The 16,278-nt window shown below is 52.8% G+C and overlaps 3 protein-coding genes across 15 annotated transcripts in view; 1 reads left to right on the forward strand and 2 right to left on the reverse strand.

The window, feature by feature from the left end:
• Ewsr1 (EWS RNA binding protein 1) overlaps positions 1-3,542 on the reverse strand; it is a 29,203-nt gene extending 25,661 nt beyond the window's left edge. For all 3 annotated transcript variants that reach the window (XM_052198230.1, XM_052198228.1, XM_052198231.1), the window contains exon 1: positions 3,442-3,542. In XM_052198230.1, coding sequence (XP_052054190.1) covers positions 3,442-3,454 — 13 coding nt within the window. In that variant the 5' untranslated portion in view covers positions 3,455-3,542. The remainder of the gene's footprint in view (positions 1-3,441) is intronic.
• A 91-nt stretch (positions 3,543-3,633) lies between these two features.
• Positions 3,634-9,519, forward strand: Rhbdd3 (rhomboid domain containing 3). 7 transcript variants are annotated; one of them, XM_052198245.1, is made up of 10 exons: positions 3,818-3,986; positions 4,168-4,315; positions 4,425-4,634; positions 4,791-4,992; positions 6,139-6,175; positions 6,608-6,797; positions 7,477-7,860; positions 8,574-8,736; positions 8,822-9,106; positions 9,190-9,519. In XM_052198245.1, exons 6-10 carry the CDS (start codon positions 6,650-6,652, stop codon positions 9,365-9,367), a joined length of 1,158 nt encoding a protein of 385 aa, XP_052054205.1. In that variant the 5' UTR covers positions 3,818-3,986; positions 4,168-4,315; positions 4,425-4,634; positions 4,791-4,992; positions 6,139-6,175; positions 6,608-6,649; the 3' UTR covers positions 9,368-9,519. The 7 variants fall into 7 exon arrangements, with proteins under 7 accessions (XP_052054207.1, XP_052054208.1, XP_052054204.1 ...); XM_052198247.1 differs by lacking the exons at positions 3,818-3,986; positions 4,425-4,634 and adding an exon at positions 3,634-3,699; XM_052198248.1 differs by lacking the exon at positions 4,425-4,634 and having other exon boundaries at positions 3,715-3,986; positions 8,570-8,702.
• Positions 9,520-9,719: 200 nt separating this feature from the next.
• Positions 9,720-16,278, reverse strand: part of Emid1 (EMI domain containing 1) — a 50,491-nt gene continuing 43,932 nt past the window's right edge. For 3 of the 5 annotated variants that reach the window (XM_052198236.1, XM_052198235.1, XM_052198234.1), the window contains exons 14-15: positions 14,387-14,471; positions 9,720-10,467 (exon numbers count right to left, since the gene is read on the reverse strand). In XM_052198236.1, coding sequence (XP_052054196.1) covers positions 10,340-10,467; positions 14,387-14,471 — 213 coding nt within the window. In that variant the 3' untranslated portion in view covers positions 9,720-10,339. Of the gene's footprint in view, positions 10,468-13,248; positions 13,340-14,386; positions 14,472-16,278 lie in introns of those variants that run through there. The other 2 variants (XM_052198238.1, XM_052198237.1) reach the window with 2 other exon arrangements.

Consider the following 16,278-nt stretch of genomic DNA (forward strand, 5'->3'; position numbering starts at 1 on the left):
AAAAGTAGTTCCCTCACCCAAATGCAACTCACAGCAGCCATCTTTTTTCATGGAGGGGTCTTGCTCGCTCCATGCAAATCAGAAGCCTGCTTCACAGTTTCCTGGTCTGGCCAACAGTACTTTCCTGAATTCTCTCTCCCTCCCCCAACCTTGGTTTTTCTGAGACAGACTTTCCGGGTGCAGCCCTGCCTGGCTGTTCTTGAAACAGAGATTTACCTGCCTTGCCCCACAAGTGTTGAGACTAAAGACCTCCTGCACCACCTGCACCACCACCACCACCACCACCTGGCCTGAACTCATCTCTTAAAATTGACGGTCTTTCAACCTTTCTGCACCTCCTGGGACTACTTTCCTTCCTCTACACCCTTAAATTCAGAGCCGATTTCCAATATTATCAGTAAACTGTCCAAAAGATATCTACAATGAAAAAAATAATCTATAACAAAATCCTGAAGCATTTCCAATAATGCTACATTTTCTTTGGTGGTGATGGTTCTGAGACAGGATCCAACTAACTGCTTAGCTGGCTGACCTTAGCTAGTTACATAGACCAAGCTAACCTCAGACTTGCTACAGCTCTCTACAACAAGAGCTGAGATTACAGGTGTGCACCTCCAGACCTACTTGCTACCTTCCTTAAAAAAAAAAAAAAAAAAAAAAAAAAAAAGACAGGGTCTCACTGTGTGGCTCTGGCTAGCCTCGAACTCTGCCCTCCCCAATCTAGGAGTAAATTATGACTGGCTACTTACCACATTCTTTATATGAACAAACAAAAAACCCAATCCGTAAATCACTTGCATGCAACATTTGTAAAATATACCAACAAAGCAACTAAACCAAATACTGCAACCTACATTTTGGTGGGGTTTGTGTAAAAATGACTTTTTGAGTCACTGGCATTAAGTTGGATGTTTACAAAGACTTACACAAGAGCAGTTATGTAAAATCAGCCACGATGACACAGAACAGCTAACCATCTCAGATGAGGGTGCAACCAAAAGATTTGGTGGGCTAAGGAAAAAGCAATCACCCCCACCCCCGTTTATCTACCTAATACAGCACATAAGTCTATCGTCTCAAACATAGACTCAAACATGACACTGAAGCAATGGTCAGATAATTTAACTGAAAAATAAGTCTTTAAATATCCAAATATGTAAACACTTCACTTAAAAAAGCAGGCTAAGGGGCTATGATTTAGGGGCATCCTAGAATGCTGGTAATGTTTTACTTTTTGTTCTAGCAGTTAATTTAGATACTGAAATTCTACTTTACTGGACACACTCTGTAGTTACTATTCTACAAGATTCAGATGAGGGGAAACCATTATTCTCTTAAGGCAATGAATGGCTTGCTTCAGGGCAGTCATTAGCCTAGCTGAAGAGATTTGAAGGTTTAGGCTACATAATTCATTAAAGTCAGCAAGGGTAATTTTGTTGGGACAAAAAAAAAAAAAATCTTGCTTTAAGAACTGGAGGACTCTAGCCGGGCGGTGGTGGCACACGCCTGTAATCCCAGCACTCTGGGAGGCAGAGGCAGGCGGATTTCTGAGTTCGAGGCCAGCCTGGTCTACAGAGTGAGCTCCAGGACAGCCAGGGCTACACAGAGAAACCCTGTCTCGAAATAACCAAATCCAAACCCCTCCAACCCCCCCCCAAACAAACAAAAAACAAAACAAAAACAAAAAACCCAAAGAACTAGATGGCTCAAGAAAACAAAATTATTTTTCTGGGACAGGATTTCTCTGTGTAGCCCTGGATGTCCTCCAAATCACAGAGACCACCTATCTCTGCCTTCCCAGCACTGGGACTAAAGATGTGCATCGCCACTGCCCCTTTAAAAGGTCTAAAATTTACCTTTTTCAGGAAAGGAATACTAAGTCTTAAAGCCCCCTCCACAGGGTCAGGACTGTGGTACAGTAGAACTCGCTTTTAAACTCGAATTTGGTTCATAGTGCTTATCAGCATTTTCTGATCACAAAGATGACTACAAAATGGCAATGATTTATCAAGCAGAAAAATTCCAACTGCTTTCTTGGACTTTAGAGGCTAAGAGAAGGATAAAAGGACCACCAAAGAAACCATTTTCCACTAGGATATAATGGGCTGTAGTTGCATCTCAGTCTTCTCTTAGGGACACTTTGGGTAGCCTGGTATCAAAAGCCACCTGTTTACTGAGTACATCGTTTGCGTCGTCAAATGGGGATGCTGGAAGCTTTCCTACGCCAAATGAAGGACCCAGAGCTTTTTTCTGTCCCCCCCCCCCCCTGCTTTTTCTTTCTCCTTCTGCCTCCAAGGCCACATTATCAGACCCTTGATTCCTTTAGAAGCAAAAGCAAAAGAGAACAAAAAACCCGCCACTGTGCCAAGCTAACTGTGCTCCAAACTGCAGGTGAAGGGTAGGCTACACTAATTCGCTCATTAGGGGCCACAACATCCATCACATTCTAGAGTTCCCGCCGCCGACTTTCAAAGTCGGCTCTGGGTCTCTTTCCCTGGCCTCAATAGGGCCAAGGAATAAATCAGCCTGCTAGTGTAATGAGCAGGCCTACAGAAACGTGGGGGCCGAGGCTTTTCTGCTTCTGCTGGATCAGAGCTGCTAGAAATTTCTTTCTGGAAGGAGTCTCCTCTCTGGATCCAGACGGACCTTGTTATACAACCGATCCCCCGCGCCGTTTGCTGAGAAAAGGACACTGGGAAGCCACTGCTTTTTGGGTAGGGAAGGAGGTGGAGTTACCACATGATAAAATCGAAGCCTCCTAGTGGGGAGAAGGAAGATTTGGGGGGCCAGCTAGGTCTTAAGGACCGAGCAAGCGGGCGCTGGGCTTGAGCTGGGAGCCCTCCAGGGGGCGGCTTGGCAGCGCCGGGCCGGGACAGGCCTGGAGGATAATGGGGCTCCTACTCCTAAGCCGGCGCCCCTCAGCTTCCACATTCGCGGCGCCTTTTTGTTTTGTATCTGAGTTTCTATACAATAAACACTTGCCCCTAGGCTAGCGATGGGAGGAGAGGCCTGGGGGAAACCGGCCACGGCTTCTCGAGCCGCCATCAGACACCTCGCTTCACGCGCCTTCGGGGTGATGGGCTGCAGGCCCAGCCGCGGTCCCCTTAGCGCCTGAGCGGCTGTAGGCCCCGCCCACGTGGCGAGGGACCCGGAGCACCCGCACCGACAACCGCCACACAAAGGAGGCCAGGACGGGCTCCGCACGCCCCAACTACCGCGAGGCCCTCGCGCGCAACGCGGGCGCCGGAAGGTTCCAGAACCAGCCCGCCTGGTGGGGGGAGGGGAAGGGAATGCGGACCCCCGAGCTCGTCGGGCCGCGGCGGGGACTCCAACCCCTTTCAGCAAGCCCACTCAGTCATCCCTGCCACCCCCAGAGACGAGCGCCCCCCAGTTTGGGTGTCCCGGCTGTCGCCGGCGCGACCGCGATTCCACTCCACTTACCCGTGGACGCCATTTTCTCTCCTTCCTCCTCGTTCTCTCAACGTCCGTCTCCCTCTCGCGTTCCCCCTAGGCGCCGCACTGCGCAGGCGCGAAACCCGCAACCTCGGACGCTACCATCGGGCCAGGCCACCGGGGTGGGCGAAGAGCAATGAGCCGGCGCTGTCTGGCTCTTCGCTCCCGAAACCGTTGACCCAATCCTCTCCAAAGAGCCGGATGTGACGCGTGATCTAATAAGGCACCTCAGGGGCCGGCGCGCTAGTGAGCGAGTGTCCCCAACACGCCCGAGGGGTCCTCGGCGCGAGGCTTGGTGGCTTGGAATGGTTACGCCCGCTGGCTCTAGGGACCGTCTCCGAAGAGTCTGCCCTGGAGGGAGACGGAGGCTGGCGGGAGGGCTGGGGGAAGGGACCCGGCCTGGAACAACTGCTGACTAATCGGCAGGCGGGATCACGCGCCTGTGTGTGCGCGCAGCGGGTTTCGGGCACGCAGGTCTCGGCCTGGAGCCGGCGGCCAGCCCACCGGGCGGGCCCCCACCTCGGTTTTCTAGGGTGGGTGGGGGTGGGGAGGACGTGCTCCGCAGGACCCGAGACGCGTGGCCTGGGCGGGCGGGGGAGGGGACTGAAGTCTGTGGCTTGGGAGGGAGGCCGGGAGTGCGGCGCCCGACCCCAATAACGGTCGGCGTGGAGAAGCCCTGTAATCATCCTTCAACTCATAACCTTGTTTTAACAGAAAACCCAGGCCCAAGAAATTGAGTACTTTCCCTAAAGTTACAAAGCTGAATTCGACCCAGACCCCGCGACTCCCCTCTCTGGGCACCACCCGGAAGCTTCTCCACTGTCCTTGACTTCCCATTCTGTCCTCCAGGCTTCCCAGTAAGGTAGGCAGGGTGTGAGGATGCATAGCTCTGACAGGCCTCCGACAAGGGTTCCAGAAGGACACTGAGGCGGATTGTTGGCGAGTTGTTTTTGGTTGTTTGTTTTTTTAAGAGTTACAAGGTGGATAGACACAAAATTAGCATGGCGGGCGAGGACTCTGAAGAACCCAGGGTCCATGTGGGAGAAGTAGGAGTGTCACACCTGAGGATGGGCGTGGTTTCACCGCTGAAGCTTATGGCTGGCGGCTGGCAGAGAAGGGAGCAGGGACCCTGATGTGTGGGTAGCCACCAGTTTCCCATTTGATGGAAAAATCACCTTCAGGTGAGAGGTCCGGACAACCGAGCTGTTAGCTAGCGACTCCCAGTGTCTCAATAGCGGCTCGTCGGAATCTGAATGGGGAAAGGCTGGCATTGTGTTCTAGAAGGAGCAGCTGGATTCATTATTTGATTCTTACAAGTTCTATTTTATTAATTGAAGATATGGTTGGAGGAGTGTTACCGCCTGCCTATGATGTTTGAGGCCCTAGTTTCTATTCCTATCGCCAAGAAAGAGAAGAGATGGCCCAGAGGACTGGAGGCCCAGTTCCGTTTGTCCATGGACCTGCCCCCTAGTGCCCAGGCATGGAGTGGTTGTGAGAAGGTGCGAGAGGAAGCTTCATTTTAGGTGACCCTGCCTCCAGGTAAGGGTGAAATCCGCCTGCTTTTCTTAACTTCAACCCAGAACCTAAGGTAATGGGTGGAGTTCACCCCTGCAGGACCCGGGGCCATGCTAATTTGCCTTTCAATGAACACAAGCCTTGAATATGTTTAAGGAGAAGTATCCTGGTGAGTCTGGAGACTAACCTCTTGAGTGAGGAGAAAGCCAGACTTTGCTATTTAGGATAAAACTCACCCTGTGGGAAGGGGACATCGACAATTCAGAGTGAGTAGGAGATGGCCTATTGAGGGATGGAGGAAAAGCCATTTTGGGCAGAGGAAACGTTCACAATTGCCGTATGCTAGGGGAAACCTTGGCACGGAAGCCAAGTAGAATCCCTTTCTGCCCTGAATTAGCTCAGGAGACTCAGGACTGCCTGGGAATGGTAGCAGGGCCTGAAGGAAAAGGCTGGGTGCGAGGAGAGTGCCAGGGAGAAGCTGTGCTGTGGGGCAGGAACAACCCTGGGGGCAGAGCTAGGGCCAGCTGCTCCTTTACTGTAAACTCTCTGCCTCTTGTGACCCAACACTGAAAGCCTAGACTGAGACAGGAGAGTCTTACATCCCAGACCAGCATGGGTTACGTGATGAGATTTGTTTAAAACAAGAAAAACTTTAAAAAGGAGAAAGCTGTGGGTCTCCACGCTAGCCCTTTCTCTTACCATCTGTAAGGAAAATGTATCAGAATCAGGTTCCCAGATTAGGGAACTTGCCCGGGGACAGCCAGCAGGAAGCTGCAGCAGACACTGGGATATCCTTTGCAAATGAGGCTCGGGCCAGGGCTGGGAGGAAACAGTGCCTTGTTGTAAATCACCTTGTAAAGCTTGGACTGTAGCCCACTCTCCACCCACACTGCTTGTCCCATTAGTGGGCCCCAACCCCACCTAAGGTCATCACGACTTCCTAAGGCTGAACACCAGAAAAGAGCCATGAAGTGGGAGGCTAGAGCTGGCCTTGACTTGGCCATCCCCAGGGGAATATCCCCATCTTTCTGGTCCTGTATCTTCCACTAAGACTTAAAGCCCACCAGATTCGGTTTGTTTCTGGAAACTGGGTCTCATGTCACCCAGACTGGTTTTTTAACTCAACATGTAGCCAAGGGCACCTACATTTTTCTTTTATTCTTTGTACAGCATTGGGAAGCAAATCCAGGTGCCTGTGTATGGCTAGGTAAGCATGCTTCCACTGTCACATCTCTAATGACCTGTACTCCAGATCCTCTTGTCCCCACCTTCTGAGTGCCAGAATCACAGGTGTGCACTACCACACTGGCCCATCCCAGACATGGGGGCAGGTAGGACAGACAGATGGCTAATAAGAATACAGGTTGGGACTTGAACCCACTACAGCCAAGCCTCTGTAGGTTCAATTTCCACCTCTCTAAGATGGGGTCATTGGGGGCTGGACTGCTCCTCCAGAGGTCCAGAGGTCACAACCATCTGTAATAGGATCTAATGCCCTTTTCTGGTGTGCCTGAAGACAACTACAGTGTGCTCATGTACATAAGTCAAAACAAACAAAAAATGGGCTCACTGGTAAAATAGAGAGGGAGTCAGATAAAAGCAGCAAAAATAATTTGCTACTGTTTTTGTTTATCCCTAGCATACAGCCTCAGGAGCACCTTTGACCACCGGCAACCTAACTATGCATGCTTGGGAGGCCCGTGGCTCGCTGCCCCGGGCCCTGCCCCTTGCTTCCTCAGTCCTGGCACTGCTGCTGAGCTGCCTGTGGTTACTGGGGGCTGGCCCCAGCCTCAGATTGGCTCCAGAGCTGCTAATGGAACCCTGGCAGGGTGAGGACTGGCGGCTGATGGATCTTAAAGGAAGCTTTACTCTAGGGCCCCAAACCAATTAGTGGCATTAGTGTGAACCTTGTGGTGGTTATACGAGGGTAGGGCACAGAGTCCCAGGGTTAGTGTTCTGACATGCCCAGCTCATCCACAGTCAAGAGGGAGGCCCGAGGATCCTGTAAAGGTACAGGAGGCGAGCTGGATGCTGCGGGCAGGAGGACTGGTTGCATCCCTTGCAGACAGCTTCCCCAGAAATCAGGACTAAGGTTTTCAGCCTAACACATACTTCCTACAAACTTGCCTCCAGTTTACATTTTAGGAACCCAAATGTTCAGGGAGATGTAGAGATTTTTCTAAGGTCATGCAGCTCTGTGGGAGTGGGTGGCTCTAGCAGGCAGTTTTTGTTAGAACTAGTGCTATTAACCAGATGTAGAAGAGATGTAAGCGTGAGGAGCAGCTTCAGTGTGCCTGGGACATAGCAACACTAAGCAGTTGGTTGCTGTATGTTGGTTCCCATTAATATAACTAGAGAGTAGCTGTGGTGTTGAGACAACTTTGGTGTCCTCTGCCAGTGATTAGGTAGTGACATTTGACATCCTAGCTCTTGGGTAGAGGAGGCTGCCATGCCAGGTGGCCCTAGTAAAGGGCAATCATCCCTCTGATCTGACCCTCTTGTTCCCAGTGCACCGGCTGCTGACCCACGCTCTGGGCCACACTGCACTGCCGGGCCTGCTCCTGAGCCTGCTGCTCCTGCCCACTCTGGGCTGCTGGCAGGAGCAGCATCTGGGCACTCTGCGCTTCCTGTACAACTCCACCTTGCTTGCCCTGGCTACTGGGCTGCTGGCTGTGCTGCTGGCAGGCCTTGGGGTATCCGGTGCAGCTGAAGGCTGTGGGTATATGCCTGTCCATCTAGCCATGCTGGCGGGACAGAGTCACTACCCTGGATGGCCTCAGAGGACACTGCCACCATGGCTGCTACCATGGTTGCTGCTGGCCCTGACCCTGCTGCTCAGCTCTGAGCCACCCTTCCTGCAGCTCCTTTGTGGCCTTCTTGCTGGCCTAGCCTGTATCCTTTGCCTGAGCCAAGGGACCACATGAACCTGTAGCTGGACCTCTTGGTGTCTTGGAAAGAAATGCACAAGGGAGTCATGTCTAAGCAATGCCAGGTGACCAAACACCTGCTCCTGACACATCATCTTCTGAGCAATGCTCTAGGCTGGGAGCAGGGCTCATGGCCAAGTGGAGGTAGGTGTCCTTCACAATCAAAGAACCTTAGGAGATGTTTGGGAGAGCTGAGGGGCCCCTAGACGTCACTGACCTGGATCCTGGAATCAAAGCTAAGATGAGCAGGCTGGGTATAGGGCATAACTGAGAGGAAGGCTCAGTGTGGGAGCAAACTGAGGGCTCTCTGGGAACAGACTGCCAACTTAGGCCCATGGTACAGGCATCTTAAACATAAGCTTTGCTCCCAAGATATGGGAAAAATAGCTGCTGAAGAGAACAGGCTGACCCATGCAGACACCAGTCAAGTCTGGCTGGTGGACAGTAGGAGGACCTGTATCAGGCACACAGTATCTGGAACAGACTTATGAGATGGCTGAGGAGAAAGGTCTCCCCTCTGGCTGACTAGTTTCTGCATTTTGTTCTCGGCTTCAGCTGTTATGCGAGTGAAAATGTGGTCCTGAGGGAAGTGGCAAGGCGAGACACATGGGAATGCCCCGCCTTCTCTTCACTCCATTTTGTTTTTCCTTGACCAGCTGCCCTGCCCTGGGCAGGTAGATGCTACCGGGGCCTTCCGGTGGCTGGAGCTCTCAGAGCGGAGACTGCAGGTGTTACAGGACGGTGTCCTCTGCAGGACTCTGGCCCGGTGCTGGCCACTGAGGCTCCTCCCCACCCCAGGCAGTGTGGGTGAGCTGCCTGTCACTTATCCTGCCGGAGTGAGGTGAGGGTGGTTTCAGGCTCAGCGTTGGCTGGTGGAAGTTGTGACAGTGGCTGGCAGTCCAGGCCATCCCCCTCTGTCCCTACAGGCCCGCCACCCCTAGACCACATTCCCTGGCTTCCACAAACCCCTGGCCTCACAGTGATGGCTCTGCTCAGCTCCCACCAGGCCCAGGGCCTGGACAGCAGCCGTGGAAGAACTCAGAGAGGGACTTGGCCTGGGCTGGGCCCAGCCTTGCATCATCAGGGCCGATGTGGGAAGCCCTAGACGAACAGATGCTACAGGAGGGGATCCAGGCCTCACTTCTTGATGTGTCAGCTCAGGGTTCCCAGAGCTCTCTGTGGTTGCCAAAGCCCTCTGTCTCTTCTCTAAGGTAAGACAGGCTGGGCAGCGGTGCCACCTCCTGATGTGGGAGCCATGCTGCCCTGACATTTCTTCCTTGTTCCCACCTCACAGGCTGCAGCAGCTACAGCACATGGGATTCCCCACGGAGCAGGCTGCAGTGGCATTGGCAGCTACAGGGCGTGTAGAGGGGGCAGTGTCACTGCTAGTGGAAGGGCTGGTGGACACTGAGGCCCTAGTGACTGAGGGGAGGAGTGCTCCTGCCCACTGCACGGGCGCTGGGGCCTCATAGCCCAAGAAGAAAGTAGGCCTGGCCTCAGCCCTCGCCTTGGCTCTGAGGGCTTGGTGGGGCATCCCTGAGCGCATCCCTGGGGCAGGACTAGGCCCCAGGCCCCAGCATGTTTCCCTGGGACTTTCTAAGAATAAAGGCTGATTTGCTTCTCACCCTGACCTCCTGTCAGTTGTCATGTCTGGCTCCTCTGTGTTGGTATCAGGGAGGATGAAGGAGTGAACAAGCAGTGAACGTGTGGCTGATGCAGGAGGATGACTCCTGGTGTCCAGGACCACAGGACTCCTGCCCCCATACCCTTGGCTTGGGTGGACCCTTCTGGCCGCCCTGGGCAGCACATAGAGACCGAGCAGAGTAGGGTCAGCAGGGATGTTTATTGTCCCGTACAGAGCCATCCGTGGCAGGCATTGCAGCAGGTACTTGGAGTAGGAGTCCCTCCTACACATCCCACTCCCACGTGGGACGTGGGGCAGTGGAAGCCTGGGGTGGAACTGATGTAAGAAGCACCAACCATTCAGTTAGAGGTTAAGCAGCCTGGATTTGGGGTGAAACTCAGCACCAGAAAACGCAGGGCACACAGGACTCCCCAAGGTTTTACAGGGGGGACCTGAGACTTCTGCCCCAATCCTTGCATGTCTGCAGGGCCAGGCGGTCCCAGGTCCCAACTTACGGCAGCCAAGACGACTGAAAGCCTTGTACCTCCATCCATTCCCTTCATCGCCTTTTCACCCCATTTCACAGAGGGAACTAACTAGGCCAGCTGCGAGTGAGGCCTGACTTTGAGGCCCAAGCCCTGTTTAGGCTGTCATGTATAAGCTGCCACCACTGAGATCTGCCTACCCCGAAGACCAAGATGGCACAGGGGTCCCTGAGGATATTAATAAATAGGAACTGGCAGTCCCTGGAGGCAGCTGGCCAAGTCCAGGCTAGGGGAGGAAGCCTGGTGTTGAACCCTGAAGAGCCACCACCACCCTCTCAGCTCCTCTCGTTGCGTCTCCTGGGGGTGATGATCTGGTAGTTGGTTGGGTGTCCTCCCCTCTTGCCTCGAAGGAGGCTGGGGGTACCTGTGCCATCAGGGCCTGCCCCGGATCCCAAGTCTGGTTCTGCCGGAGGGAATAAGGAGAGAGGCTATGTCAGGGGGACATTCACATGGGGAACCCACTCTTTGCCCTGGGAGGTAGCAAGGTACCCTGGCATCCTAGAGATAGAACTGTAGGAAATACGGTATTTAAAGGCTGGTTAGTACCTGCCCACAGCCTCTTAGCCCCCGCCCATGCAGCTCACTTGGCTGCTTGACTTCTGATTTGAAGAGTTAGGATGGGTAGAGTCACCACATAGCATTCCCTAGGGTTTTTTTTTTTTTTTTTGTTTTTTGTTTTTTTTTTTTGTGGATTTTTTAAGTCAGGGTTTCTCTGTATAAACCCTGGCTGTCCTGGAACTCGCTCTGTAGACCAGGCTGGCCTCGAACTCAGAAATCCACCTGCCTCTGCCTCCCAAGTGCTGGGATTAAAGGCGTGTACCACCGCCTGGCTTGTTTTTCAAGACAGAGTTTCTCTGCAACTGAACCCTGGCTGTCCTGCATTTGATCTATGGACCAGGCAGGCTGTAATTTCACCCAGAAGCCTCTGCTTCCTGGGTGCTGGGATCGGTATGATACCACGCCTGGCAGTGATCAGTTTTTTTAGGCTTATTTGGAGTCAAGATGAATTCTGGATCATCTGAATGAAATAACTAAGTAAACTGAGGCCAGGGAAGAGATTTTTCCTCTTTCCTTAAAGCATTTTGGAGGAAAGGGCTTAGTAGAGTCAGGCTTTGGCCCTGAGCAGCCTCAGGGGAACTGGACCCTGTCTGGGCTCCAGTTGTCTGATTTCTAAAATTAAGGACACTTTCAGATAGCCACTGAGGGTCTAGGCAGTGCTGACAGAAACTGAAGTCAGCCACAAAGGGAGTTGTGGTGAGATCTGCCCTGTACTCCTTAAGCTGAACCCCTCCTTAAGTGTAAACACAGTGCACCTGCCTCCTGAGAAAACTATTATCCTTCAAACCCAAAGGCTCTTTCGCCTAGGAAGCCTGTGAGTATCTGTTAGTACCCGGGAAAGCCAGGGACAAGGTCAGGGTAGGCTATCTTCCTAGTGAGGGGAGGGAGACCCAGGATGGGTACCTGACCAAGTACTTCCCTTTTCTAGGGTAAGGACCACTTCTTACTGAAGGTGCTGCTTAGGTGTGGGCCACTAATGGGGGCCTTGTACATTTCCAAGGGGCTGTCAGATGCATGGCCAGCTAAGGATGGGGTCACAGCAGCTGTCCCCAGCACCCTCCCTCGGTGCCCGCTCTAGCTGCCTCTCCTACTGTTGCACTGATACAGAGGGCAGGACACCAGGAAAAGTGCTGGGATGTGGGTCTGTTCCCAGCGTCCCTCAGGTCACTGGGAGGCAACGGGGATGGAGGATGGGTGCTAAGAGGCTTAGGGTCGAGCCTTGCTATGTCTCCATCAAGACCACAGTCTCCCCTCCTAAGACAGGGACAGGGCTAAGGCGGAAGGAAGCGTGTTTCTAGCTGTTTCTAGAGTTTACAGAGGCCACATGGCTAACAGGTGGGAATTAGAAATAGTCTATGGGCACTTTTTTTTTGTTTGTTTGTTTTTTGACAAAGTTTTGTTCAGTAGAACAGGCTAGCCTCAAATTTGCTATTCTCCTGTCTCAGCCCTCCAGTGAGCATGTAGCCACCATTCCCGACTTAGACAACACTCACACCAACCTCCAGATCTTATCAGACTTCCTGTCAGGGTTGTTGTCCCTTCACCTCCATATGGCACAACCAAGGACTTCCTGTGACCCCACCCAGGGTCCCCTCTTCCAAGAAGTTCCAATGTCCAGCAAGAAGGGCCTGCATCCTCAGGTTCTCTTGGAGTCTCTACAGGGACTGATGGGCAGTCCCCAGCTCCCATCTGAGCAGAGCGCTCAGCTGGTGCTTCCTGGTTTGGGTGAACAAAGGGTTGGTTCCAACCCTGCCTGATATCTATCCAAGGGCATTTGCAGGGTGAATACTTAGGGCCTCAGATTCTGGCTGTATGGGAGGGGAGGGTGGACACACTGTGGCGGCCTCTGGGCATTGGTGTGCATGTGGGCTGTGAGACAGGGCAGTGTCTGGAGGGGGCAAAGGATAGCCAGTGGGATGGCAGCTCTCGGTGGGCAGATGAGCAGCCCTTTCCTGTGAATAGCTAGCCCCGTCTCCCCACACCAGCTATGGGCTCCTTAGCCTCACTCTGGGAGCCAGGAGTTGAACTTCCTTTCAGGCTGCCTGTACCTGCCTTCTAGAACATTCCCAGTCTTGCTCTCCACCTCTCAGAAACCTTGAGGAAAACAACCCTGCAGACTTCTCAGCCTTTGTCCCTCCCCTGCTTGTTACTCTCCACGATGCTTGCCCTTCTGGTCTTCACGGAGACATCACCCCCAGGGAGCCCTCCTGGACTGTTTCTTCCTGAACTGGCTCCCTTCCTCATGGTGATGACTGAACCCAAGGTCTTGTACAAGTGAGGTAAATGCTCTACCATGCAGCCATGTCCCCAGCAGGCCAGAGGCATAATTATACGCACTACTCTGTCACTTACCCTTCTTACCTTTTGGTGCCAGTGCTACCCCCACCCCCCACCCAGCCCTAAACTGCACAAGGGCAGGGCTACATCTATTGGCTTTGTTGGAGCCTGTGCAGGTAGATGACTGCGGAACAGCTAGTTCCTCGTGCCAGGCTCTCTGTCCTGCTGAGTGGAAGGATGCAGTATCTTCTGGCCTGGACCGAGCACCAGGCGGCGGCCTCTTCATGCCCAAGCCTGTCCCAGGCCCATCCTGGGAGGGTTGGCCCCTGCCTGCCCGCCCTGCCATTACCTGGCCAGATGATGGCTTCCAGCAGTGTGACCCGTCTGGCCAGGAGCTCCAGCTGAGCCTGCTGCTGCAGGAAGCTCTGTAAGCTAGGAGCCTGATGGGAGACCGAGAAGAGCGGACGGTGCGAGGCTGGCCTTTAAGGGCTGGGCTGGGAGCCAAGAGGGGTGAAGGCAGTGTCATGCTGATGGGCTTCGGAGCGGGAGTCTGGACCAGTGTCCCCTCGTGAGAGGGAGAAGGCTTGCCTAGCTCCTCAGGTAACCAGGAGGATGGGAACTTGGACAGTAAATGCCAGGTTAAGGGTTGGGCTCTCTTGAGCTCTGATAGGGACCTTAGGACTCTAGGACCATATTGGCAACTGTTGTAGGGATGTCTGGAGCCAGGAAGGCAGGTCCTGTAAGAGTCTTGAGAACTTTATGGGGAAGCTGGTCAGAACTGGCAAGTGCTCTATTACCCAGAGGACTGGGTCCTGAGTCTGCCTCTGTTACCCACAGTTCCCTGCACCTTTGGAATCTAGCTATGTAACATCTTTCCTGTGGGTCTGGAGGCTGTCTCCATTGCCCACAGCCTCTCTAGAGTTGAAGTCCAAGCAGAATCTATTTCCCTTATCGATACTCATATGGGCTTGGGCTCTAACTGTATGACCCCTGACCCCAGGATGGCTAGAGTCTGGCTGTTACCCACAATTCCTTGCTGATTAGGGATTTGGTTTCTTTTTTTTTTCTTTCTTTTTGTTGTTTTGTTTTGTTTTCAAGACATGGTTTCTCTGTAGCTCTGGCTGTCTTGGAACTTACTCCATAGACCAGGCTAGCCTCAAACTCACAGAGATCCTTCTGCCTCGGTCTCCTGAGTGCTGGAATCAAAGGTGTGGGCCCAATGCCCAGCTTAGGAGTCTGTTTTCATTGCCCATAATTTCTTGCAAATCTCATCATCTGTTGTCTCCAAGCTCTTGTAAGTAACTACTTCACCCACAATGCCTAGCGAGAGGCACGAGGATGAGTCCAGGAGCTGGCCCTTCCCCCAAGGGAGGGGCAGTCACTCAGGGTTGAGTAGCCTCCGGTGCCTGTGCTTCTTCAGCCTCAGGTTTGGGGGAGGCTGGGAAGCAGGGGCTGGGCTGGCTGGCCGTCTGTCTGTCTCTACTCACCATAGAGCCCAATCATTGTTTCCAAGATTAAAACCCTCTCAGCTAAAATCTTCAAAGCCTCGCGTAGTTGGTGCAACCCCTCCCCCTGTGGAGGAAAGAGACAGATGCAGCCGTGATGGGGGGCAGGGAGGGGACCCTGCAAAGCCTGCCAGTGGCCCATGCCCCACCCAGGACAAGCACCTGTAGCCCTGTACCACCTACCACAGCCCCAGACCCATGGACAGCCAAACAAGACCGAGGGGGACAGGTTGGGGGCAAGGCAGGAGGAAGCAACCCCGGGACACCCTCCCAGAAAGTGCCATTTGACCCCAGCCGTATGCAACTTGTGCCACTCTGGAGGGCACCGATCCACTTTCTCCAAAGAAGCCATATTGTTCTCAGGCCCGAGGCACCAGCTCAACCCCTCAACCCCCAGCCCTATTCTCACAGCCTCTGCACACATCCCTGGGTCATCTGTGCTCTGGGTGCGCGCTCTCTCTCTCTCTCTCTCTCTCTCTCTCTCTCTCTCTCTCTCTCTCTCTCTCCCCATCCCCCATCCCTCTATCTCCATTTTAAAATTCTTTACATCTTTATTCATATTCTTCAAGTTGGCTTTTTCTTATAACCAATCCTATTCACCTCACCGTAACACTCAGTGAAAGTGAGCTAGCTGCTAGTGGTTCTGTTTATGCTAAAATGAGTATTAAGTGAGAATCAAATGTTTCAATGGCATTGTTACTTAAAATGAGGCTAATCTAAGGTTCGGGCCCAGTCCCCGTCCCTCAAGACATGACTCGCCTTTCTGCCAAGACCACACTCTGACCCTCATCCCAGCCCCTCTCAGCAGCCGCTGATGAAGGCACCCCTGTATTCCCAGCGGTGGGGCAGTGGCTTCACCAAGCTCCTTCTTTAAGGCGTCCCAGGCCTGGGGCTCTCCACTGTCCCCAAACAGAGGCTCACGTGGAAACCTCTCCTGGGCTTCCTCCCAGTTTGTTCTTTTCTTCCCCTAAAGACTTCCAGAAGGTGGGTATATTGTCTAACAGACACCAGGAAGTTTGTTGTGACACCTGACAGCATCTAGAAGTCTCTTGAACTTAGTGTAGACGAGTGAAGTATACACATACATTTCCTTGTGTGTGTGTGTGTGTGTGAGAGAGAGAGAGAGAGAGAGAGTGTGTGTGTGTGTGGTGTATGTGTGTATGTGTGTGGTATATGTGTGTGGTATGTGTGTGGTATATGTGTGTATATGTGTGTGTATATGTGTGTCTGTGGTGTATGCATGTGTATGTGGTGTATGCGTGTGTGTGTGTGTGTGTGTGTGTATGTGGTGTATGCATGTGTGTGGGTTTATATGCACATGAATACTTGTATAGAAGCCTGTGTGTGTGTGTGTGTGTGTGTGTGTGTGTGTGTGGTGTGTATGGGTGTGTATACGGGTGCTCACATGTGTATGCATGCACACATGTACATGGACCTGGGGGTTCGAAGTCGACATCTGTTTCTTATTTCCACCTTATTTATTGAGGCACAGTCCCTCAACTGAACCCAGAGTTTGCTCTGGTAACCCTGTTTCTGCCGTCCTAGCTCTGGAATTAGGGATGGCTGCCACGCCCACCCAGCATTTACGTGGATCCTGGAATCTGCACTCCTGCTCCTCCCCCACTTTTTTCTTGAGCTATAATGTGGCCCGGGTTAGCCTCGGCCTCCCATGTGCTGGAATTCGACACTCGGCTCTCCTACCATCCGACACTGAAGCAGTGGCTCTCCACAGAACATCTAAGCGACCAAGAGGCCTCCCGACGTCCACTGAATGTTTTCATCTCCTGAGGCTATCACTTGTGCTCCAGCTGTTCTATTAATATCATAAATAAAGATGGAGCTATTCTTGGCCCACTGAACTGCCATTTCAACCT

Source organism: Apodemus sylvaticus, chromosome 11, assembly GCF_947179515.1.
Source record: "Apodemus sylvaticus chromosome 11, mApoSyl1.1, whole genome shotgun sequence".
In the NCBI taxonomy this organism is placed as follows: Eukaryota; Metazoa; Chordata; class Mammalia; order Rodentia; family Muridae; genus Apodemus; species Apodemus sylvaticus.